The sequence below is a fragment of the Rhinolophus sinicus genome, chromosome 15 (assembly GCF_057876585.1).
Source record: "Rhinolophus sinicus isolate RSI-liver-muscle chromosome 15, RSI-T2T, whole genome shotgun sequence".
In the NCBI taxonomy this organism is placed as follows: Eukaryota; Metazoa; Chordata; class Mammalia; order Chiroptera; family Rhinolophidae; genus Rhinolophus; species Rhinolophus sinicus.
In genome coordinates this window covers 78180350-78207062 of record NC_142515.1, presented here as the reverse complement: position 1 = coordinate 78207062, position 26713 = coordinate 78180350, and the positions used below count along the sequence as shown (strand labels likewise).

General features: G+C 47.3%; 1 protein-coding gene across 5 annotated transcripts in view; it reads right to left on the bottom strand.

Moving 5' to 3' along the window:
• The window catches only part of INSR (insulin receptor), a 129510-nt gene that overhangs the window by 55513 nt on the left and 47284 nt on the right, over positions 1-26713 (bottom strand). For all 5 annotated transcript variants that reach the window (XM_019757592.3, XM_074337762.2, XM_019757590.3 and 2 more), the window contains exon 3: positions 260-581. In XM_019757592.3, coding sequence (XP_019613151.3) covers positions 260-581 — 322 coding nt within the window. The remainder of the gene's footprint in view (positions 1-259; positions 582-26713) is intronic.

Below are 26713 nucleotides of genomic sequence, written 5' to 3'. Positions count from 1 at the left end.
TACAAGATGCCAAAACTACGTCCTCTCTGGCCCTTTACTGAGAACGTCTCCTGCTCCAAAGGCCAGGACCAAAACAGGAGGCAGAAATGGCATCCACGAGACCTAAACATATCACTGGTCATCACAGCTCCCTCACTCATAGCCACTGAACTCTGGTTTGTCACACAGTTTCCACAGGCAGCAGGCACCTCCATTACCAACCCCAAAGTCCTCCTCCTCTTTGCAGCGCCCCCCGCCCAAACCCACACCCAGGACTCACTTGCTAGAATTCATCGTGTATCCAGAGGGACACTCAGGGATGCACTTGTTGTTATGAATGACATACTGGTGGCAGCCCTGTCTCCGAGAGTTCTTGCATTTGTTGTGCAGGTCCTGGCAGAAGCTGAAGTTCACGCAGCGCCAGTCTTGGAAGTGATAGTACGGAGGTGGGCAGGTGTCCACACACCTGCCGTCCAGATAGAAGTTGCGGCAGGCCACGCACTTGGTGGGGTCGTCGGGCTCGGAGCAGTTGCCCAGGCACTCACTGTGGCAGCAGAGGCCTTCAGCGGTGCAGCCGTGAGACTTACAGATGGTGGGGCAGACTGGAGAGAAAGAAAACAGCTGGTCAATGGCTTTGCCCAGTTCCTGTCTGCACAGACGGCAGTGCTGGATTAGGGAGCACAAGCCAAACAAAATAATAACAATAACAGCTCACTTCTGCAGCACGTGCTGCACACCAGGCACTAAACCATTAACAAAAGCATTAACTTATTTACGCCCCCAAACCAGTGGTGCGCTCGTGAATGTTTAACAACCACTTCAAAGAGGGGAACAGAGAGACTCTGACTTGTAGCATCTGCCAATTTCCATGGTGTAAATGCCTCCAACCTAGTTACTGAACATGGAGCTGGCAAGAGACACATGGTTGCACAGCATCAGATAGTATTTCCACCACACAGATACAATAGTAGCAAATAACCTCAAAAGCATAAACACAGTGGTCCCCCTCTATCCGTAGGGGACATGTTCCAAGATCCCCAGTAGATGCCTGAAACCGCAAACAGTACCAAACCTTACATATGCTATGTTTTTTCCTATACATAGGTACTTAGAATAAAGTTTAATTTATAAATGAGGCACAGTTAGAGATAAACAACAATAACCAATGATAAAATAGAACAATTATAACATAATTGCAACATACTGCAATAAAGGCGATGTGACTGTGGTCTCTCTCTTGCTCTCAAAATATCGTATGGTACTGAACTCACCTTTTCATTTAAGGGAAGCATTTTCCGGCTTCTCTTGGGCATATCCGAGTTGCCAGCATCACTATCCTTGTGCTTTGGGACCATTTTTAAGTAAAATAAGGGTGACTTGAACACAAGCACTGTGATACCCCAATAGTCGATCGGATAACCGAGACGACTACTGAGTGACTAACGGGCAAGGAGCGTGTACGCATGGAGACGCTGGACAGAGGGGTGATTGATGTCCCAGGTAGGATAGAGGAGCAGAATGGCACAAGATTTCCTTGTGCTGCCCAGAATGGTGCACAATTTAAAACTTATGAATTGTTTAATTCTGGGATTTTCCATCAAGTATTTTTTGGACCACGAGTAACTAAAACCTCAGAGCGAAGCCATGGATAAGGGGGGACTAACAGAAAAAAGGAGTGAGATCATTAGGGGACAGTGAGTTTTGAGTATTTATCACCTTTGTTTTTAACATAATTTAATTGTAAGTCTATATCATTTAAATTTTAGTAACAGCTTGTTTAACAACTGATTCACAAATTTCCTGAAAATTAAACAACCGGCTCTAGCAAGCCAGTTCCAGGATGCAGCAGCAGTACTGGCATAAACAGGCATATCAGTGTCTCCATTTTCTGCATTTTACAAATGGGGAAACCAAGGCACAAGAAGGTTAAGAAAACTGCCCGAAGGTCATTTATTGTTTCAACAGACATTTGCTTGCGCTGATCTAGACAGTGCAGCCTCTGTGGGGGCGAGGTGGCCGTGTGCTGGAGGTAAGGGGGAGGCGACATTCCTGCTACAACCTGAAGGAAATAATGAATGGGAAGGAAGGAGGAAACTCCGGCTGGGGGTCAGATGCTGCACACAGATTTTGTGGCTGCAGGGAGCTTTCTTGTTCGATGCAGCTGAGCTTGTCCACTAAAGCCTGGGACCTGCCATGGCCTCCTCCAGCAGCTCGTCAACATCCCCTTTCTCCCGATGTCTGGCTACTTGTGGCTTCCTAATTACCCCTTGATTGTGGTCCCTCAGCATCTAGCCTGGGCCTCCCTTCCCAGACTGCTGTGGACAGATAGCTTCCCTGGGGCTGGACAGACCACGGCCACAGCAGAGGCTGTCCTTGGAGGGCTTTTTTCGCTCACTCCCTGCAAGGCTTGAAACACGATTTGGAAACTGGAGAGTATTACTACAAATCCTCAGGGTTTTTGATGACTACAGCGAACGTCACGGCCTGAGTGGACCCCACTGACCAGACCCAGGGAACAGAAGTGTCCCCTGAAGCCACATTCACATATGAGCAGCACTGTCTCATGGAACTTTCTGAGATGACAGAAATGTTCTCAATCTGCACACTGTCTAATACGGTCGCCACTTCTCCCTTGTGGCTGGTAACTGGTTGGTGTGACGAGTAACCGCATTTTTTTTTTCAATTGTGGCAAAATACACAGAGCATAAAATTTGCCATCTTCTAAGTGCACAGCTCAGTGGCATTAAGCACATTCACATTGTTGTGCAACCATCCCCACCATCCATCTTCTGAACTTCACCTTCCCAAACTGACACTCTGTCCCTATTAAACACTCACTCCCCTCCCCTCCCCCAGCCCCTGGCACCACCATCTACTTCCTGTCTCTATGAATCTGACTCCTCTGGGGACCTCATGTGAGTGGAATCATATAGTATCTGTCTTTTTGTGTCTGGCTTTATTCACTGAGCATCATGTCCTCCAGGACCATCCACATTGTAGCAGGGTCAGGATGTCCTTCCTTTTTAAGGCTGAATGATCTTCCACTATATGGATGGACCACATTGTGTTAATCCATTCATCTGCCCATAGAACTTGGGTTGCTCCCACCTTCTAGCTGTTGTGAACAATTCTGTTATGATCGAGGGTCTCTTCGAGACTCTGCTTTCAGTTCTTTTATGTATATACCCAGAAGCAGAACTGCTGACTCACAGGGTAATTCAATCTTTCATTTTTTAAGGAATCACCATATTGCTTTCCAAAGTGGCTGTACCATTTCACATTTTGGCCCGGAGTACACAAGGATTCCAATTTCTACTGAGGAGCAAAACTTCTAATTGTATTGCAATTTTAATTTTTAGAGCCACAGGTGACTACTGGCTTTTGTATTGGACAGCGGAGGCTTAGAGAATAAAAATAAACTCCTTGCCAAGGCCAGCAGGTCTATGTGGACGAGTGCCTGTCGGCCTCTTCGAGTCCTGTCCGCCCCATGCGGCAGCCACCGCTCACATACCCAGGCTCAGTCCTACCTCAGGACCTTTGCATGTGCTGGCGGGAACACCCTATCCCTTATCTTCTCATGACTGGCTCCTTCTCGTCCTTCAGGTCTCAATAGCTTAGAAAGACCTTCCCTGACCTCCCTATTGCAAGTCACTCCTTCCTTCTCAAGACATGTTCCAGCACATTATCTTGTTATGTTTTCCTCATAGCACTTGTCACTCTCAAAAATCATCTTGGGTGCTTGTTGATTGTCTGTCTAGAGGGGAGCTTAGGGGGCAGGGGAGTGTCTGTACCATTCACTACACTGACCCTACGACAGTCACTCCTTGCACCCAACAGGAGCTCAGGAGACACATGTCCAATTAGACAGAGAGGAAGCAAAAGGAGGGGCTGTGGAGCAGTCCAAAGTCCCTAATTTTTAGCCAATGACTCAAGAATTCCTGCAAGTACTCCCAGTTGTAAGAGCTCCACAAACACCCTGAAAACCACATGCAAAATTTGGAGCATCTACACATTGGTGCATATGCTGATATTTCTCCATGGATCCACAAAGAATTAAGAAGCTGTAACAGGCGCAGGATGGAGGTTAACCCACCAACGTCTGTGTAGATTTTTTAGGGTTCACATACCACCCATTAGCTCCTTACTTAATTCTAACAAAGACCCTGGCAGGGAGAGAGATGAGAAATATTATGCCCACTTCACAGAGGCAAGAAAACTGGCTCAGTTGAGACACAGCAGGGTCCAAATTGAAACCCCTGACCTTTTGGCTCTGAATCTGATATTCCTGGGTCTTTAGAATGGCGTGGCCATCCCCAAGGTGCCCTCAGTCCAGAGAGAGGAGTGATGTGCATTCAGCTTTAGAGACATTGTACCCGCTGCCCCACAGAAACACCATAAAGGCTTCTTTGAAGAACGAACCACAGTCTCAGTTTTCTTGTGTGTAAAATGGGGGCGATAACAACAGTCCCTTCACTCCTTCTTGTAACTAAACGAGATGATGTGGGTAAAACACTAGATTCTTCGATAGACACATCATAGGTGTGCTATCAGTTACCTATTGTGGGTATTATTTCTGTCGTCATCATTCTTAATGATCTGTCTACAGAGACACAAGGGCTCAAAGTTGATGGCTGGAAGCAATATATATAAGGCAGACAACAGTGATCTAGGACCCACATAGACCCACCCTCTGAGAGACCCCCACACACACATGAGAGCAGGAAGCGGCCTATTTCCTGGGCTGGGGCTGCGTCTGAGGGTCAGTCCGTAAGTTCAGAAGAGGCATCAGCAAAGACTTAACAAAAACTTCCCAAACACATAAGCCTTCAGGTCTGGACAATGCTAAGAAAAATTGAGGCAACACCAGCAAACAGGCAAGAGGCTGACCACAAGGCTTTTATATTTCATGCTGGAGCCCCCTCTACAATGCCCACCTGAGAATTATTTTATTCTACAGCACAGAAGCTGGCAAACTTTTTTCTGCAGAGAGTCACAAAGCAAATATTGGGGCCACAGGTCTGTCGCAATTAGTCCAATCTGCAACTGTAGTATAAATGCAGCCCCAGGACCACTCCGTCCAATAAAACTTTATTTACCAAAGCAGTTGCCAACCCCTTACCCAGTGAGATGCTACCTGTGGTTGATTTACTGTTTCTATTAGGGCCTAGACTCCAGGAAGCCAGATGTCAACTTACAGATGGGTATGCTGTAAATCATTTGTATCCAATTGAAGAGATAACCTCCCCCAAATGTCAGTTTTATTGCCCCATAGGACATTAAGCAGCCCTGTATCTAACTTTGCGATCCTATTTCAGTAATTATAAATGCTTTGGCTTTACCATCCCGCTGGCCCCTTGCTAAAGGTTAAAAAAAAAAAAAAAAAAATGTGTTGGCAGGTGTTCTTTCCCGCTTTTTTTTTTTTCCGCCTAAGAGTTCTGTTTTTAACTTTTGAAGAAAGTTAAACATTGATAACGATAAACTAACTCTGGGTGTCTCCCCCACTTTGTTTCCAAGTACTTTATCTTATTTAATAGAAATGCCACTCGCTCAGTGTGGCCTCCCCTCGCCGGCACCCTCACGCTGAATTATGAAAACCAAGCGTTGTGCAAGACGAAAAAGCCGCCAGGATGGAGGACGGGGCTGCCTTTCCTCTCCCTGTGCCTGCAGCCCTGCATCCTGTCCCAGCAGCCCAGTCCCAGGGGGCCGCCATCCCCGCACTGTTTCTGCCAGAGAAGATGGCAGCCTTTTCAAGAAAATGCCAAGCAATCAGGGAGCTGTCAAGCTTCCAAGGACAGGCGCACACTGTATTGGGGGAAGATGTACCTGGACTTCTTCGGGGAGGGCAAGCAGCCGTCTTTCCCTCCAAATCCACAGGTTTCTTGTCCATGCAGCCATCCTGCCACCCCCAAGCTGCCTTGGGCTGCTGGCCCCAATTCCTTCCCAATTTTCCTTAACATTTCCAAAAGCCCCTGGCCTCCACTTCCACCAGCAGAAGCAGCCACTGCCTTCCTGACACTTTCACCTCAAGTGGCTTTTTCACTACACTTTGCTGAGAAGATTGAAAACTGAATTCTAAAAAACTGGTGGAAGGGGGTCAGAATCCTCTGGGGACCCTCTAAAGTAAGTGCTTCCCACCCTACAATGCTGGCCCTCAAGAGAGATTTACAGAAATGCCAACTCATTTAAGAGAGGGGCTTCAAAGCAAAGGAAGCAAGTGCAATTTGACCCAATATTTCTACTTCTAGGAATTAACCCAGTGCCCATGGCCACCTGAACGGGGATATTCTTCACCCTACAAGACATTAATCAGTTGCGTTTATAACAGCAAAAGACTAAAAACAATCTAAAGGTCCATAGCAGGGAATGTGTAGATAAATTACTGTAGATCAAGGAGGTAGAATAGCACGCAGCTGCAAAAAAGGAGGCAGCTCTGCATCCAACGCAGCATGAAGTGAAAAAGCGAGTGCAGAGGAGTATCTAAAGCACTCATTTGTGGAAAAAGGAAAGACACACACAGTGGGACTGCAAAATGGAACAGCTAATTTGAGAAATAGTTTGGTATTTCTTATAACATTAAGCATATACTTCCTATCCTGACCACACAAACTAGGGGTTTACCCAGGTGAAATGAAAAAATATATGTTCACACAAAGACCTAGATTTACAGGGGCTACACGCATAATCACCCCGAACTCGAAACAACCCAAGTGTCCCTCAGTGGGGAATGGACAAACACTGTGTCTCCATATCATGAGCACCATTGAGCAATCAAAAAAGAACAAAGTGCTGATACCCACACAACAACATGGATGAATTTCAAATGCATTATACTGAGTGTAAGAAGACGGTCTCAAAAGCTACACGCTGTAGGGTTCCATTTATATGAAATCCTGGGAAAGGCAAAACTATAGGGCCAGTGGGCACATCAGTGCCATGAGGGGCTGGACTGGGTAGGCTCTGACTGCAAGGGGGCCCTGGGAGACTTGGGGGGATGATAGAACCACCACATCTTGACTATGGTGGTGGTTGCATGACTGTATATATGTGTCAAAACTCACAGAACTTGACACCAAAAAGGGTGAAATCTGTTGTATGTAAATTGTATCTCAAAAAGGAGGGAAAAGAAGACAAATGGGATATATGACCCTCTGTAAGGACCAGAAGGCACGTGCCCAATGACTGCCTGTGGGAAGCACAATTTGATTTTTGATTTTTTATGATGTACCTGTACTACCCTTTTAACACTGACATATATTTGAAAAAACATTTTCTAAAAGACTCTGCTAGACAATAAATGTTATTGGTCAAGTATATAATTCTCACCTCGAATGTTCCAGTAGTTACTGTGTAAAAACAGTTGACAGACACCAATGAGAGCTTTTACACGGGTTCTCCTAAGATTTTTGCCTTATTACAAAATCAACAGTCAACTCAACCACAACAGTCAAGTCAAGTCACAATCTAGTGTGATCCTAGATTGGAACCTGGACCAGGAAAGCATATTATTGATGATGGACAACAATGGCACAATGGATGAGATTTATAGAAGAGACTGTGGATTAAAATATTGTGTCAGTGTTAATTTCCTGATTTTGGTCACTATACCATAGCTGTATAGGAGAATTTTCCTGCTCTCTAGAAAATACCCACTGAAGTATTAAGGGCTAAGAGGCACTGACTTGCAACTCTCAAACGGTTCAGAAAAAAACGTATGTATATAATGCGTGTGCACAAATACACCAGACAATAAAACAAATAGGGTAATATGTAACCAATTGATGAATCTAGGTACAACTCTTAAAATTTTCCTGTAAACCTGAAAACCACAATGAAAACCACATCAAAATTAAAAGTTACCAATTTATCCAAAGCAAGGTTAAAAGCCGGAATAGCAGGGGAGACAAACTCAGCACCACGTTGTAAATGACATACCTACAAAACTACGGCTCCTTTTTTTTCTTTGCCTTTTTAAAGTTCAAATCAGTTTGGTTTTTCCTAAGCTATGTAGTTGAAACAAAACAAAACAAAACACTATTAAATGTTCCCATAGCACGACATATGTTAATAACATTTTGTTACATACTTTTCCAAAGCCTGTAGTTAAAAAAAAAAAAGAAAGAAAACCACTCAAGATTTATTATTCCAAAAATTACTGCTTTCCAGAAATTTCCAAACGGAACACTTGCGTCATAGGCCTGCAGACACATTCACCACAGTGCCCCAGGGCTTACCCTGAAAGTGTGAATTTTATAAACTCCTCAAAGTAATTTACTTTGTTTCCATTCAAAGATTTTTCTCTCTCACGGCAGCCCCGGACCCTGACAGCTGAGGTTCGAGTCCCCGGAGCCCCGGGAAGCTCGCAGCAAGTTGCAGAGAAATTCCTCCATTGGAATCTAGTAAATGATTTCAAGGGGTGGGGGGCGGCGGGGGTGAACTTTTGACAGCTGAGTGGTCAACTGACGCCCTTTTAAGTCTGCGATCCCCGAGAGGCAGCGACCGCAGAAGCGCGTGTCCTTGAAGCCCGGATGCTCCCCCTTTCCTTCCCTAACAAAGACTCCTCCACGCGCGAATGGAATCGCTTTCCAGATGCATTTGGAATTGAGTTGCAGAGCTCGCTAAAGAAATACGGGCGCGCAAGCCAGGAAGGGGGCGGAGTCCCGGGGGAGGGCGGGAGGGGCCTCCCCACTAAGGCAGCCTCAGGATTGGTCAATTCTAGGCAACTCTGTGTGCATTCACGGGTGGGATGGGGGGGGCCGGTCGGACAAGGCCCCGCCCCCTCGAGCCAACCGTGTGGGCGCCACACAAAGCCGACGGAACACTCCGCTCCATAATCCAGGCCGGGTGGTAGCGGCGGCCGCAGCGCCGCCCTCGCGCTCAGCCAATGGGCGGGCGTTCTGCCGGGGAGTTGGCCCCGCCCCGGGCGCGCGGGCCTCCCTTAGCCCAACTGGCGCTGGGCTGTGACCGCCGCTGGGCAGTCCGCGCCGGGCACCGGGAGGGCTTCTGGAGGGTGCAGACCCTACGGGGCGTACCCGCAAAGGATGGAATTTTGGAAAAAGTTAAATAAAAGGAAAAACCCAGTGTGCGGGCCGCCCTATGCAGCCATCGGGCGTCTTGGGCCACGCACGGGGAGCTGGGCGTGTGCCCGGGAGGAGATTGGGTCACCGCCTGGCAGCGCCCAAGACGGCCGAGGGGTGCCCTGGCCCGAGGCCTCACTTGGGAGGGACCCATAGAGAGGCAGCGGCTCGCCAGGGTCACAGAGCAAGATCACCCAAATTGGGGGGGGGGTCCTCCTGGGGCAGTGCATCCTTCCCCCAATGTTTCCACCCACCACTCGCCCAAAACACCAAGGGCAATACTCACGAATTATATTCTTAAGAAAACGTACAGGCTACTTTTCTGGGGTGCCCTCTGGCCAGTGTTCCCGGTGCATCTGAAGACGTCAAAACTGTGTGCTGCGTGTGTATTTGCAATTCCAGTAAACTAAGGCAGGGAATGGGCATTATCTTTAACCCCCACCCTCACCCCCCATGAATACACTTCAAAATATGGATTCCATTTGCAGAATACAACAGTCAACCCATATCGATTAATAAGCTCTTATTAATTCTATTATTCAAACAACCATCTTCATTATATGGGGAAACTGAGGCACAGGAGGGCTGTTTTGCTAATGCCAGCTCAGCTAGCAAGCATCACGGCTAAAATTCCAACTTAGATCTCCTTGGAGACGGGCTGGGTATGGCATCATGGAGTTAAGACCAAGTTTAATTCACCTGTTCTCCATCCCAGCCCACCTAGATCTGGCCCTTTCTAGGCACTGGGATGCAGAAATAGATACACTGCTCTGCTTTCCCAGGAGGCACAAAAAAGACAGGTAAGCCCCATGAAGGGGAGGGCCTTGTCTGTCTTATTACTGCATCCCAAAGCCAGGCACACAACAAGTGCACAATGAAGTTCATAGAAAAAAATAATAATAAAGGAGGGGGGGAGACTACAGGTGACTGGCTTTATCCCAGCAAGAGAGGGACAGTGCATGCAAATGCATGAATCACCAGGGCTGCCTTCAGGGGACTCTAAACCATTCAGAGTTGATGAAGAGCAAAGTACAGGGGAAGAGGTGTGGGAGACCAGGCCAGAAAGGAAGGTTGGGGAGCAGAGGGCACTGTAGGAGGAGCCCACCAGAAAAGACACCACCAGATCCACACTTGGGGTCAATTTTCTGGCTCTCTGATGGAAGGCTGAGGAAGGCAAGGGCACAAAGAACAAGGGGGAAGAGGCGGGCTTCTGAAGCCATCAGGAAGATGGAGTCATCAGGACTTACCGCCTGGACAACTCACAAGCGTCCACCTTGGACAGGTAGAACCACAGACAGGGAAGCTAAGAGCTCAGACTTGGAGGAGCTGGGTATGAGCTGTGGAGTCCAAGGCATCAGGGCTTCTTCTGCACACAATTGGCAGTGGTGGCTCCTACTCTTGCAAACCACTCCTGCTAAGGCACATGGGTCCCTATTTGTTGGTTGTGGACATTTTTAAAGTTTTCTCTCATTTGTATACATAATACATACACATTTTAGGCAATTAACTATAGCAATAACTTTTTTAAAAGTTGTTGAGTTAGCCTACTAAGTTTTTCTGCTGGAGCCAATTTAAATTTTATGGCCTATTTAAAAATTAACAATGGCATGAGAGCACAACTTATGAGATGAAGGCATAGCTGTTCTCAGAGGCAAATTCAGAGCCTTAATTTCTTGCAAAAGTAAACAATTAATCTAAACAACACAAGCAGTTAAGCCAGTAAAAATGAAGTTAGTATGATACTATTTTCAAATGATTTATTACCAAAGCTGTCTTTATCTTTTTTAAATGGATTTTAAGTTACAACTCCATTTTCATTCTTAATTTTATATACAATATTTGCTCTCCCCCTACCTTTTTCTTAGTTATACTATATAGACTCTTCCTGCCAACACAGCACTTCAAATAAATTTTCTGCATTGACAGAAAGGTTCTTTATCTGTGCTGTCCAATTCAGTAGTCACTTAGCCACATGTAGCCGCCGAGGGCTGGAAATATAGGTAATGTGACTAAGAAACTGAATTAATTTTTCCATGGCTAGTGCCTACCTTCTTGGGCATTGTAGCTGGAAAAGATCCAGATCTTGAATTTGTCAGTTCTATTTGTTTTCTAGTCAGTGAGTCCTGCTAATTTGTTATTTCCTTCTTCCTGTGTAGATTTGTTTCATTATTCATTGTCTCATTTTTGTGATTTCTCTATATAATCCTTTAAGGTTCTGTGTTTGTCTGGAATCCACATCTCTACTGTCTTCTAAAGAGTCTACATTTGAAGTTTTGAGATCCTCCTTGACCAAAGTTAAGAGTTAAGTTTCATTTCTAATTATCATATGGTAGGAGTTTGTCTTGCATGCTTGTTTGGTTAAGCTTTTAAAAATTAATTTCCAGTTACGTTTACTGGCAGCCACAGACTAGGGCCAGTGCAATGTCTGCTTTTTGAACTGTACTGCATTGGGTGTTTTGTTTGGTTTGGTTTTTGGGGGCCCGGGGGTGGGGATTTAACAGATGATTAGTTTTTCTAAATATTCCAAGAGTACTTTAAAATGTGTATTGTTTTCAGAGTACAAAGTTCCACCCATATCTGTTACCACGATCTTATTAACCATGTTATTCAAACTCCTTGTTGCCTAATTGAGGTTTATCTACCTGATCAAAGCTGTTTGAGTCTCTCCCCCCTCCCCCAGGTTTCTCAATTCTCCTTGTCTATCCAACAATTTGCTCTCTAAAGTTTGGTTCAGTGCTAGTTGACCACCATTAAGGATTGTCCCTTCACAGAAGGCAAAATCATTTTCTCCTTATTTGCATATTTTTCTGTGTTCATGTTTACCTACAGGTTTAAGTTTTCTGTGTCATTTTTGGAATTAGATATAACCATTTCCTAGTGATGGTGGTGGGGAGAGGGAGGAAGGGAGGGAGAGAAAGAAGGGGGAGGGAGGGAGTAAAGAAGAGAAAGAGGGGAGACAGAGAAGAGAGAGGGAGAGGGAGAGGGAGAGGGGCGGGGAGAGAGAGAGAGAGAGAGAGAGAGAGAGAGAATGAACCATAGCCTCCATGGGAACAGGGAAGTAGGAGTAGGGAATGTCAGAAATCTGTTGCTGTGTAAGGTCTGAATTGCAAGGAGGGTTTCCCTGGGGACAATCTCAACTATAAAAAAAGGTCCACCTATATGACCGATGGCTTTTCAACAGCAAGTACCTAGTGGTCTTGAATGTGTACACATCGACACAAGTGTTTCCCAGGAACTGCTACACCCACAAGCTAGCCGAGTTGAGGCACAGTGATGGGGATGGAGAAAGTTCCCTCACCTCCTAAAGAACAAGAGGAAATAGCAGAATGGACCAAATTTCTGCAGGGACACCATGAAATAGAACCCCACGTCAGAATGAAAATATACCTATTTCAAATTCCACTGTGACCAAAGGGAGACAACTTTCAGCTCATTTCCTTATCGAGTTGGTTCTGAAAGCCAGTCTGGCTGCTTTATTTTTCCATCTAGAAGAGACGAGAAACTCCGTGTGTCATCTGCATGCCAGGAGCCCTGTGGCTATTCTTGGGACACTCCCAGGTGTATACCTCAGACACTATTCCATTAGGAAAAGATGGAGTTCTCTGATTTGGGGGAATCCCATTTCCTGCCCACGTTTATTTCAACTAGAGAAAAGAATACATTTGCCCCTTGGCCACTGGCTCTCCCTCCACCTCCCCAAGCAAACAGCTGGTATACCTGGAACTTCCTGGCTCCACCCATATTGACGCTGCCCGGCCCCTGCATACACTTGGGGAAAATACATAAAGGAGAATAAAGCTGTGCAAATGCTTCCCCATCAGACGGGGTGCTACGTATCATCTTAAAAGATGGGTAGCATTTCAGTACCCACCCTAAGTCAGCTGATGGGGAGAAAGCTCATTGGTGCAAAGCCGTTTACATACATCGGAGGACCACAGAGGAAGTGTTCCCCACCAGGGTTGACAGTGCCCACACCCTCGCTCCCCGGCCAGTTTTAATTCCAGGCAGATTGTTTTCTGCACCATGGAGATGCCCTAGAAACCCCTTCAACCTTTCCAGACACGCTTCCTGACTACAGACTCTTCGTTTCTTAATTTAAAAGTTTACTAGGCAACAAAATACATCCTGTCGCCAGTCCCATCACCATCTTCCTTCCAGGGCCCTCACGGAATGGCAGGCACCATCCAAACCTCAGGACACAGCTGATGAAAAGCACGGACAGTTCCACTGCCTGCTGGGGAGACAGACAGAAATCCACGGCACCATCACAAGAACATTTAGTTACAAATCAAGAACATTTAGTACAAATCCGGTTGATACTCCAAGCAAGTTCACAGGAATTGTGACACGCCTGAGCTGTTAGTTTCCTCAGAAGGTGATTCTGTAAAAGCTAAAGTGTTTCTTGCATTGAACAGCCAGAGAGCCAAATGCCATCATCTGCCTGAACCCTCTGCCTGTCTTAGTCTCTCAGCCCCTCTCTCCATCTTTGCCATGCAATCCAGCTAGGACACGTAGGGACAATTGGCCACGGATCCCAGTCCCTCAGCCACCAGGACTGAGATGGAGATAGCCTGAAAGGCTTGGAGAAATTCCGCATTGTGCAAATGTTTTCTTGAGGCTCTCCCATCAAACCTGGGATCCACAGCTTCAAATCACCAGAGTGTGGAACACAAAGAATTATGGAGTCAGGCAGACCTGGGTTTCGAGTAGATGCGTGCACTTCCTGGTCACATGATCTGTTTTCTGTGCCTCAGTTTCCCCATGTGTTCATGGGGACAGGAAGAATATCTCGGACTCTCTCAAGAATCAGATGGGATCATGCCCGAAATGTGCTCAGCACAGCATCCAGCCCCTGGCAGAGCCCAAGAAAGGATTTTCAAAGGTGTCAGCACCACCAGCAATTTCAGGCACCTCATCTCAGTTGTAGACTCCACGAAACAGCAATAACCACCTCCTACATCCCCCAGGGGGCAGGGATGGATTAAATGATCAAATTTAAAGCATGCTCCAAGAAACTTTCGTTTCCTTCCCCTTGAGGCTTTCTTGGGGAAACTATTTATCCCGACTTTTGCATGTCCCTCCTCAAATCTGCCATGCTGGGGGAGAGGGCAATTGAGAGTTGGTTATCGCCGGTGACCCTGGACTCATGGCTGGTCCTGGATATCCAGCGCATTGCTATGCTCCATTCAATTCAACAAACACAGATAGATACCTGCTCTGTGCCAGGCAGCCCCAGGCCACCACAGGAGGCAGATGCAACTGGGGCTGTGCCTGCCCTCCAGGAGCCCCCAGTCCAGCACAGAAAGGTCCCAGCCAGACACCTGCATGTCTGAATCCACAATCTCTCCATGCTCCTGTCAACCCCACGCTCATCTCTTCCCCCAAAGGAAAGAGCCTAAAAGAATTGCCCAGGGCTCTAAATAAAATATGCAGTGTGCTCTTTCTTAAGGCCAACTACTTCATAAAATAACCACACTTCCCCACGACACCTAAATGGCCTTTGAAACCACTTGGAAGTTTCTAGAAGAGCCGACCCACAGGAGTAGAACACTGGAGACTGAAAGGGAAAACACAAGATGCCCAATTTTCCTCTCAGAAATCAAGATTTAATAACCTCCTAAGGAAACCATAATTGGAGGCCTGTTGGGCACATTCCTCCCCAGGCCTGTGATTACGGAGCGCTGGGAAACGTTGGACCTTGAGCGACTCTGGGCTGAAACTAAAATGAGTGTGACCCAAAGAAGGAGGTGTAGCTACGTCCCTGCATGCAAACACAAACACAGGGAGAAAGCTGGGTAGGGTACAGAGAGGCTAGAAAGAAAGACGTCTTCATGCACAGAAATAAAGCGACAATCTCAGCTAACCCACAGTCCACCGTCTTGCATCTCCCACCCTGGCTAAGGAAAGGAGGGTTGAAGGAGCGTGGCTGTGGATGTGAAAAGAGATTCATGATTAAGACCTGCCTTTCTCCATTCCTACCCTTGTACCCCCAGAAAACTACAGGTTTGGTTCAAAACTTCTGTTCTTGGAACTGGTGTACGGCAAAGACCACGAGCCCTCTGAGATGTCACTGACCCTGTGGCACGTCCCCCTTTGTGGCCACCAGGAGGAACTCTGAGGTCAGCCTACCCAGGTAGGTTCCTAATCCAGGCTCCCACCTCACGGTGAGCTCCCCACTTTGAGAACTGAAGATCAAAGGTATGTCTTGGTTCTCAAATAGATATCCCCGTGAATTTCCTTCCTGTGTGTTTCCTTGGCAATTCTCATTCCCAGCTGCCCATTATTTACAAAGAGTTCCACAGGATACAAAGATAAAATTTAATACACTTTTCCTTAGCAACCAAAAAATAAATAAATAAAACAACAATAACAAAAAACCCTTGGAAAATTAAACAGCAAGTACCCAAATAGAAACTTTGCATTATAAAAATGGGGTCTGACACACACACGCCAGCGTCATAGCCTTGACCAGCTTCAGAGAACAATTCTCACAAATGTGAGAAAACAACAGCTGGAACCATGGAAACAGGGCTGGGTGAACTAATCGTTGAGATAAGAACGGGCCCACTGGTGCTGCTGCCAGCGACCCCAACCCCTCCAAGAGAGGCAGAGGGGGCAGCTGCTAAGCTGAGGGAGGGTGCTCTAGTGAGGGATGGGAGGCAGTGCTGTCCTGACACCCCACTTGGTAATATGCTATGTAGGGCAAGGTGTGCCACTGGTTAGAAACTAAGGCCAGAGAATAAGATCCAAGATGAAATGTGCCACTCCCTTACTCTGGGCAGGTATCTTAGATTTTCCGAGCCTCAGTTTCCCCTGTTGTAAAATGGAAGATCATTAGGCCACCTACTTTGTAGAACTGCTGTGAGGTTCATTCCGTGCCTCAGTCACGGCACAAAATAACCAGGCAATAAAACCCTGTTCCTCAAAACTCACCAGGTCCCCCAGAGCCTTTGCACATACAGTTCTGGGCACCTAGAATTCACTCTGCCCCCCAGCGCCTCCCATAGTGGCTTCCCTTCATTCTTCTGATCGCAGTTCTCATGACAGCCTCAGAGGGGATCCCCCAGCCTCTCTATGTAAAGGACCCCCCTCCACCCCATCCTATCTTGTCACACTGACTTATTTCCTACCTAGGACTTATCCCCACCTAAAATGATCCTGTCCATCTGTCTATTGTGTTGTTCATTGAGTGCTAGGCCCACTGGAGGCTGAGCTTCAGGAGACCAGGCCCCTTGTGATTTTTATTCACCAAGAGACCCCAGAGCCCAGCACAGAGCAAGAGCTGTACAAACAGTAGCTACTGCTCTTAATAATGTCCCCATGCGGGCTAAGCTTTCCGCCAGCGCACAGTGAGGGGACCGGTCACAGAGCCTGGAGGTAGCAAAACTGAAGACTTATAGGTGATGAGCTGGGTCCCAGGGCAATGCCAGATCTCAACTCCCTGTTACTAACTGGGAGATAAGTACAGCCCATTCTGCTACCTAAGCATTCCTAAGAATCACCGTATTTATGGGGAGTGCTGGTTAGGCCACAGCACTCAAACACGTCATCAGTGACACATAATAAAATAAAATGGGAATCTAATAAAAAAGAATAACACTGTTTTACACATGCTCAATTGTTAAGAAATACACAACTACAAAATATGAGACACCTGACCTTGAAAAGGCCCTGAAGTTTGCTTGCGTGGAAGTGGGTGTCGGAGGGTTGTAGCTGTGAGTGATTGTGAAGACGGAGAGGGAGTGTTGCCTAAAAATGCAGTGGAAAGTCGGGACCCCAGATGCTGAGGTTAGCGCTCATGGCCCATGAGGGAGTCTGAGGGAGGGGACACATTTCAGATGCCTGCATGGGTTTTGCCTACACGAGTTGGTTCAGCTGGGGGCAGCTTCCTGAGTTCAGTTCACCCACTGTTTCTCGGAGACAAGATCACACAGAAGCAAAGGTGAAACCTGCAACATGCTCAGATTGTTCCCTCATGCCGCCATCGTGTTGGACAAATTCAAATCTTCAAATCCAGCTTTAAAGCAAGGCTGACGGTACAACCTCGGAAACAGGTCAGAGCAGGTAGGATGGGAGCGTTAAGAGTCATGACGCACACCTGGAGCTTGGACACATAACCCACCTGAGGACCACGTGGGTCTCAGCACGAGCGGGGATGTCACCTTAAAAATTAAGGCTTAATTCCTCCATGCACGCCTTGCAGAAAGCAAAGCACGTGCAACTCACACTTCACCCCCACAGCCTGCATCAGCCAGACATTTATTTGAAATCTCCAGCTTCTACTCTTCCATGTATGCAAATGTTAAGATGGACTCTGTAAAGTCATGCGTTTGACTCCATAAAAGATCCCCGTGGGCTTGACGATAACAATGCATGAATAACTTACAGGTTCGAATACAAGATGTCCTACAACGCCCCCCAGCTTTAAATTCCACTTCATCCTCCCGACTTCAGGTAAATAGCAAAATCTAGGATACTCTCAGCACTGAGGGAGAGCACCCCCCAAATGAATATTCTGTGTATGTCAAGCATGAGGACAGTCAACTGCTTCACCGTTTATAGTAACGGCTAGAGATGGCCATGGACTGCGGACTGGAGAGATACGTTACAAATGAACGTGTCCACAAGAGAAAAAAATCCAGACAACTTCCAAGAAATGTTTTTAAAGGAGAAAGCCAAGGTGCAGAGTAGCAAGGAAAGTATTTGTGCAAAATGAGGGCAGGCAGGTGTATGCAGCATCCACACACGTGTACACTCAGAATTCTCTCTGAGTGAACAAGACACTCAGGGGCAGTTGCCTTGGGGAGAGGGCATGGAAAGGCCTTACTTTTCCTTGTGGACCTCTTTAAAATGGTTTTGACCATTGCATGTATAATACCATTTAAAACATAGGTTGAGTGGATAAACAAAACGGGACAGATAGATGGATGGATAGATAGACAAACAGATTAGAGATAGAGATATATATAGAGAGAGATGGATACATACACACACACACACACACACACACACACACACACACACAATGGAAGATTACTCAGCCTTAAAGAGGAAGGAAAGTCTGACACCTGCTGCTACAATGTGGATGAACCTGGAGGACATGATGCTCAGTGAGATAAGCCAGACACAGAAGGACAAACACTGTGTGATTCCCCTTATGTGAGGTCCCCAGACGAGTCAGATTCATAGAGACAGAGAGAATGGTGGGGCCAGGGGCTGGGGGAGGGGCAGGAGTGAGTGTTTAATGGGGACAGAGGGTCAGTTTGGGAAGGTGAGGAAGTTCTGGAGATGGATGGTGGGGGTGGTTCCATGACAATGTGAATGCACTTAATATCACTGAGCTGTACACTCAAAAATGGTTAAAATGGTAAATTTCATGTTATGCATATATTTTACCACAATAAAAATTTCTTAATTAAAAAAAAGTAGAGTATCATAGATAAGTAGAAATCTGATGGTTTGAGCAATTAAGTGCCAAGGTTCTGCATTATCTATGTTGCCATCATTTCATTCAAGAAGGTGAAAGGAAACAGGTGTCTCCTCTCCACGAACAAATTAATAGGAGAAACTCTGCCCACCTGAAACATACAAATTTAGGAAAATGACAAATGCAAAACCTAAGAGCTGAGAAAGTAAGGATTCTGAAGTCTGACTGCTTGGGTTCAAGTCCCCCCTCCACCACTTGCTGGCTGTGTGACCACAGGACGGAAACCAAGCTTCCGTGAGCCTCAGTTTCCTCCTGTGTAGAATGGGCTGAGAAAACTATCCAGATTGCCGGGACTGGGGTGACAAAATGTTAGGGGCTATCAAACAGTCATCAAGACAAATAATACTTTAATGTAATATTTAGACAGCCACACTTAATGCCCAAACGTCCATGATGCACAAAATATCTAAATTTTAAATAAAGGCAGGATTTGACGAGGTCAAGAGATCAGAGTGAGGTGAACAGGATCAGATCCCATCTTTATTGTTCATCATGGACGTTTTGACTTAAATTGGATTTTTAAAAATACTGCATTAATGCTCTGGGTTTTCTGGTGCCGCCTTAAATTCTGTGCCAGGGGCCCCACATCCAGAGACCTCACTCCAAATGTCCTTGATACAACTAGGTGATTCTAGAAAAATTGTGCCCTTGGGGTCAAGTTGTTGGTTTATTTAGCAATAAGCTAAATTCGGTTTTCGGGAGAGGATCCTGTCTTTGAAGTGTCAGCGGCCGCTGCGTTCCAGAGAAAGATTTGACTCCATCCTCTGCTTTTTGCAAAGCCAGCCTTTGGAAAGGAGATGCATGCCACCGAGCTTTCCCAATGACCTCGGGCTTCAGGGCCAGGTAAGTTCCAGCTTTTATTATTAGTAACAAATTAAATTGATAAACAACAAAAGGAAAGCACACAATTCAGTGACCCCCCTGAACCAAAACATGCGAAAGCACATTTACACGGGGACAGAGTAATGACCGAACAGCTGCCTCCTCTCCCACAGTCTGAGAGCTACAGGCCGGTGGCCATGGAGTAGAAAGCTGTCACCTCAACACGATCTGGAACAATCCACAGAGCTTATCGAGGGAGATACCATGGGCCAGAGCAGAGGAACAAACACATCTTCTACCACACAGAGCTTTGGAGGGAATATTGGTTTGTCCAAGGCAGACAGGACCACCTGCTAGCTTCCTTTATCCTGGCCGAGTAACTCTGAGGTGCTTTCCCAAGTAAAGACCTGGGACTGATAATTCCATCACTGTTGCCTTAGAGCAGGCATTCTCTTCCGCAGCGCTACTGACATTGAGGGCCCATCATTCTTTATGACGGGAGCCGTCCTGGGCACTGTGGATGGTTCCAGATCACGTTAAGCAGCATCCCGGACCTCCACCCACTCGATGCCAGTGGCATTCCCTCCCAACCCAGTCATGACAACCACAGATGTCCCCAGATATTGCCAGAATCACCGTTGGGTGAGAACCACTGCCTTTGAGCACCATCTGTGGCAAAGGCAGAAGGAAATCATCAAAGTGGATGGGGCTGAAGCAGCTGAGCTTGTGTGTCTGTCCATCCAGCCCTGAGCTCCAGCTTCAGAGGCTCCAGCACCCCACCCTCAGGCTTTCCTACACTCACACTGGTTTCCAGTCGTCCCCACAACCCAAGTCTTATAACTCCAGCTCAGCTCCCAACATGCACATACATGGAAGCCATTGTGCCCTCCACCTGTCCTAGTTTTGCTGAGTGTCTGCCATGTGCCAGGTCATGGCATCCTGCGGCCACTGCCCTCATGATGCCACCAGCCTGGCAGGCAGGCAGAATCAGAGAGAAGTTTTCATTTGTTTATGTGCCATCCTCGGCCAGCTCCTATCAGCCCATTCCTTCAGTGAATTCCTATAGCACAGGGGGCGCCCAGACCAACAATTGGGTCCTTCTCAGCTCTGTTTAAAACGCAGGCTTGGGACAGCCACTGAGGAGTCATAAAACCACTGCCGGCCACTGCAAGATCCCACCCTTGATAGAGTATGCAAAGAATTACTACCAAGTGTTCATTTTCCTTTTGCATCTCTCACCAGAGAACGCTCAGCATAAAATATCTTTTATGGGTGCTTCATTTATCAAGACAAAGAACGTCTCAGAGAGGACGATTTCAGAAGCAAAGGTTGCAAACCATTTGCACACCTTTCAAGTCAGATCCTCCATGGCTGAAGTTACTCACGAAGAAAAGCGACATCGTCAAGAACCCCCATCCTGTAGAGAAAGACCTCAGACACAAAAAGTCCAAAAGCCAAGGGAACAGTCAGAGCCGCCAATCATATGTGAGAGGAAAGAAGTGGCTCCGAGGTCTGCATTTGACACTTTCGGAGCAATTTCACACACCCTGTTCCATCCCAGTTTCCATGACCATCTTGTGAAACAGGTTGGGCTTTCTCATTTCTCATGGAGGGACTTGACTAATGCACACAGCCAGGGTCATGGGTCCTCGTGTTTGTCCCCTGTGTCATTGTCTAAATCTGGGGAAAAGAATCATGACCAAAATGCCACAATGATCTCCCAGACTCTAGATCTGGGCAGAGCAGCCAGCTGTCACCACTGCTCCCCATATCTGCTCACATGATACATCTTTCCCTATTCCACTTGGTCGTGACTCGAAAGACAGAGAAAGGCTCAAAGCCAGGGGATGGAAACGCAGGCCTTTCACTGTACGTACATGTGATGGAACATTTATTCTCTGCCTGTGACCTAGGACACACGTGTGCAAGATGTCAGGGTAACTGGGTTTTAAAACCCAAGGAGCACCACTCATGGATGATGGATAAACCCAGTGTGGTCCATCAGGACAACAGAAGATTATTCAGCTTTAAAAAGGGAGGACATTCTGACACCTGCTACAATGTGGATCAACCTGGAGGACGTGAGCCAGACACAGAAGGACAAACACCGTGTGATTCCAATCACAGGAGGTCCCCAGAGGAGTCAGATTCATAGAGACAGAGAGTAGATGGTGGTGCCGGGGGCTGGGGGACGGGAGGGGAGTGTGTGTTTAATGGGGACAGAGTGTCAGTGTGGGAAGATGAGAAAGTTCTGGAGATGGATGGTGGGGATGGTTGCAAAACACTGTGAATGTACTTAATGCCACTGAACTGTCCACTTAAAAATATTAAAATGATAAATTTTATGTTATGTATATTTGACCACAATAAAAAGAAATAACTCAAGGAGCAATGAAATTGCCAGCCCCATGTCAGGCATTGTATTAGGGGGTCTGCACCCCCCACCCCCACCCCGCTAACCAGATCTTTATTTTGTGAATGAGGAAATAGAAGGTTCACTAATTTGCTCAAGGTCACATATCGAGAACATGGTGGATAGAGCCGGGATTTGAACCCAGGCAGTGTGGCTCCAGGGTCGGAACTTTTAATGTGCACATTCAGGTTTCCTCATTCTTCACGTCTGCTCGCACGCTGCCTTCCAGTAAACCCTTCCCCTTCCTTGTGTGAATCTCCAACAGCTGCCTGTCTGACCATGACCTCCAAGACAACACAGTGGGAATTGTGACAATCACAGGACCCCCGGCCGGACCACACACACTCTCTAGGTCAGCTGGCCTTGAGCCAGGCCATGGAGGATTCAAGGGGCTCCCAGCTCAGTGGGGAGCAGGACACAACTGATACCAGCTAGCGCTCAGAGCTCACCCTGAGGTCAGGCAGACTCAAGTTCACTGACCAACTTATGTGAAATCAGGCAAGTGAGTCAACATCCCTGGGCCTCTCCATCTGTAAAACAGGGATAATTAATAACAATATGGGTTTTTTAAGCGAACAATAGCTAATATATAGGATATAAGCACTTGAACTTCCTAAGACCCAGGATGGTCAGCTATTAACAGCCTGGCCAAACATTATCTGAATCAGCGCCCTTTAAGGATGGCAACCTGATAAACATATTTTCTCTGTCATTAAACCACATACTCATCCAAAGAGGGAAATTCAGTGTAAGACGAACCAGGTAGGGCAGAAAACATTTTTCCTGGAGGGACGCAATGACCTCTTTCCCTCCACCACCCTGAGCCTGCTTCTTCCATCGCCGCTTCTCCCATCGCCATTTCTTCCATCGCATTTACTCGTTCATCCACCAGGCTCATCCACCGGCACCTGGGAAAGCAGGTCTGGCTCTCATCTCTCGCCCACTTCCCATGCCCCCCACAAACGCTGACTGAACAAATAAACCAATGGGTTTGGTGGCAGCAGAAACCCCAAGACGCCTGGGTCACTGGTCAGCTGGAGGGAACCAGTCCTTAGCACTCAAGTTAAAAGTTAAAAGCTTTCCCAAGGTCGTAGAGCCAGGTCTCTCTGACCTGGCCTGAGGTCTTTGTTCCTCTCCACTGTGCTTCACCCAGGATAGAAAAAGGACCTTCTCTGCAGGTGGGCAAAAGTTTGGGGGGTTTAAACCTACCACAGCTAGGGTCCAAGGAAAAATAACAGAAGCCCGGTTAGCAGTTTGCAAAGACGATCTCGTGGAATCCACTCAATGACTGTATGTGGCAGACACCAGTATTTATCCCAATTTTATAGAGGAGGAAACAGAGATGTTAATTCCCAAGGTCACCCAACAAGGAAGTGGGAGAATCAGAATTCAAGCCTAGGATGAGGGGCTCCTCTCTACTCGTGTTAATGTGAACACCGGTCAGCTCAGGCAACCCAGGCTTCGCACAGAGTGTCAAATGCTTCCAGGCCGGACACAAGGAAGGTCATGGGTTCTCATATTTGTCCCCTGTGTCATTGTCTAAATCTGGGGAGAAGAATGATGACCGAAATGCCACAATGATCTCCCAGACTCTCAATCTGGGCAGAGCAGCCAGCTGTCACCACTGCTCCCCATATCTGCTCACACAACATGTCTTCCCTCATTTCACTTGGTTATGACTTAAAAGACAGAGAAAGACTCAAAGTGCAATGCTTTGCATAGACGGTCAGCAAGCCCTGGAAAATACTAGCTCCCTTTGCCCAGCTGATAGCAAGAAGCAATGGCAAAGGAAAGGTGGCATCAGCACTTAGAGAAGGGACTCTTGACCAACATCTGGCCCAGTGTGACCCTGTGGGCTGCAGCACACACTCAAATCCCAGGCCTCTGATGACCTTGAGCTATCTTGGCCCTGAATCCTAACCCTGAACCTGTTTCCTATTCACTCCACTAAGGCCTGACACTTGACACATGCCACCCGGGCAGCTCCCACACCCATGTGCTCCCCTAACTTATGAGCATTATGTTCACCCATTGCTCTTGGTGGCAGACAGCTATGTCCTTGGAGAGGCCCAGGCTGGAGTAATTATGCTTCCTCAGAAGAGGCTACAACGACACCTGCTCACTTCAGGGACAGGAGTGCCAGCTCCTACACAGAGAGAACGAAGAGGGCTAAAATTGCAAGGGGTTAGCGTGGGCCAGGCACTTTGTTTAGCTCATCACAAGCATGAACTACCTCATTTAATTCTCACCCAAACCAAGAAATGGAAACGTCTAGAAGAAAACGTCCGGGATGAAGATACAAGGGAGCATGTTGGGAGATGACCATTGTTAGAGATGAGTAAAAAAGAAGTCAACAGATCTCCAGGCTCTGGTGTAAAATTCTGCTTCTGGGTGAAACCTAGGGTAACCAACTGTTCTGGCTTGCTTAGGGCTGATGGGTTTCCCAGGAAGCAGGGCTCTGAAGACTAAAACAAAGAAAGTCCTGGGACAACCATGACAAGTTGGTCACCCTAGTAGCCTAATTCTGGTCTCCACGTGTTGACCTCTGGCCAATTCTTAGGAGTCAGGAGGCCAAAGTCAGTACAGGATGGTTTTTCTTCATCAAACTCCTATTCACCCTTCAAAACCCAGTGTAAAAGGCCCCTTCCTCTGCAAAGCAGAATATAGCAGGAAAAGCTGAGTTTCTGGAGCCAGACTCTAGGTTTAAATCCCAGCTCAATGAAAAAAAAAATCATTATGAGGGCCACGTACCTGGTAGATGGTACTTAATAAGTAATATCTTGTAGATGCTCCCAGGTGTTTCAGAGCCCTTAATCTGCTGTGTCTGTTACCTGTCCCTGTCCTCCATTAGACCCAGAGCTTCTCATCTTCCCTTCTCTGAACCAGCAGAACAGACTGGCACACAATTTAAAAAATAATAAATAAGATAAAATCTTATAACACGTGCAAACCAGTTAATGCTAATTTCCACTTCAGTCTTTCTCCATCACCCTCAAGCCCTGACACCAGGCAGGGCTGTTTTCCACTTGGCTTTTCCTCTCCCAGTGATTGCACAAGAGCCCACAGAGAGGCGTGCAGCGAAGTAAACAAGAGAAGCTCTGAAAACCCATTCATGGGCAGCTCAAAGGTGTCAGGCGGCCGGGGTGTGTGGCCGCGTCGTCATCCGTAGGGACAAGGAGCCTCCGTGAAGCCGAGGAGACTTGCCGACGGCCACACTCCAGGCAACCAAGCCACATCTCGACCAGAGGAACCAGAAAGCACAAAGAAAGACACTGTCACCACTGGAGGATGAAGGTCTTACACGGTACACGTACACGCTGCAAGGGGCGAGGGAGTCCTGAGACAGGCAGTCCCGAGGAAACGTACTGAGGTTAAATATAGCGAAGGGTGTTTCGATGAAGTTCACGTCTCAAAGTGGAGATGATCCAGACTAACCACTAGCAGGTGGGTTTTTGCACAAATAAACCAGGGCATTCGGAGACATGGGGGCAATGCAGAAGACTCCAGACTCTGTTAAAAATCTAAGTGCTGCTTGTCTCCAACATGGCTGGCTGAGGGAGGCCTACAGCCAAACCACACCAGAGGATGGGGGAGAAAAAGAGAAACAGCAGGGTTGAGGGGCAGGGATGGGGGTGGGGAGGTCACAGCCGACAGAGGAAAGAAAAGAGGACAGTGGAGAGAGAAAGGTGAGCACCCCATCATGGCAGCAGGGGGAAGGAGAGGCTGTCCCCACAGATGGGCAAACACTCAGACAGGGTTTCCTTCATGCCAAGCACTATTCCAATTATTAACCATCTATTCCTCCCGACAACCTTAACTGCTAGTGTTATCCCCATTTTACAGATGAGAAAACCAAGACAGAGAGGTTAAGCAACCTTCTCATGGGTCACACAGCTAGTGAGTGGCTGAGCCACAGTGAGACAATCAATGTTACCATGTGCCAGTTGCCATCATGGGTATAAGCTGATTCCTTTTTATTCTGTCCCATTGTGTGGGAAGCACTCGAGGGAAAATACTGAAGTCTCCTTCTGTAACTCTTCTTCCAGGTAAGCTTAGGGGTGCTTAAGTTCCCAGCCCCCACGCTCAACCAAATAAACTTGAGTTGCGCCCTGTGCTTTTCTAGTCTACGATGTCACTAATCAGGTGTTTAAGGCACAGCGGCCAAAAGGGCGGGCCCCTGTCTGTTTTGTTCCCCGCTCCTGTGTCCTCAGCAGCTCGTAAGGCACCAGGGAAACCCATAAACCCACCCGCCTTGGATCAGAATCACATTTGCTCAGATTCTTTGGTCCCCAAGGGTGGTGATGCGGTTTTTGTCAGCAGGCAGCCCTGCAGTGCCAAACCACTGATTCTGCATCCACGTGGCTGACAACTGGCTCCTGGTTTCCATTTTGCCATGAAAAGGAACAGCGAACAACTGCAGAGTGCCCTCCCTCCCCTAGACTCAGCCCTCCTAGCCCAGTCGCTCTCAAAAGGGGGAGAGATTCTGCCACCCGGGGGACACGGGCAGTGTCCAGAGACATTGGTGGTTGTCACAGCTGGGGGGAGGGGCGCTCCTGGCATCGAGTGGTGGAGGCCAGGGGTGCTGCTCAACACCCCACAGTGTCCAGGGCAGTCCCCATGACGGAGAATCAGCCCGCCTTGAATGTCATAAGCGTCAAGGCAGAGGATCTCTGTTGCTGAGTGAGAAGAGCCCCCTCTTGACTACATCAAAGCCAAGATCAGAACGTCTCCAATTTCGACACAGGCTTAGGGGAAAAGCTTTGTCTTTCGAACGACTGGCTGTAAAACTTAAAAAAAATAAAAATAAAATAAAAAGCCCAAAAAGGAGTAGGTAAATCCTAGAAACCAGCCCAATTTTACCCCCTCTCCCAACAGGTTCCTAAATTGCAGAAATGCTGATAAAAAGCCCGGACGCTGACATGACACGCCACCCACCCC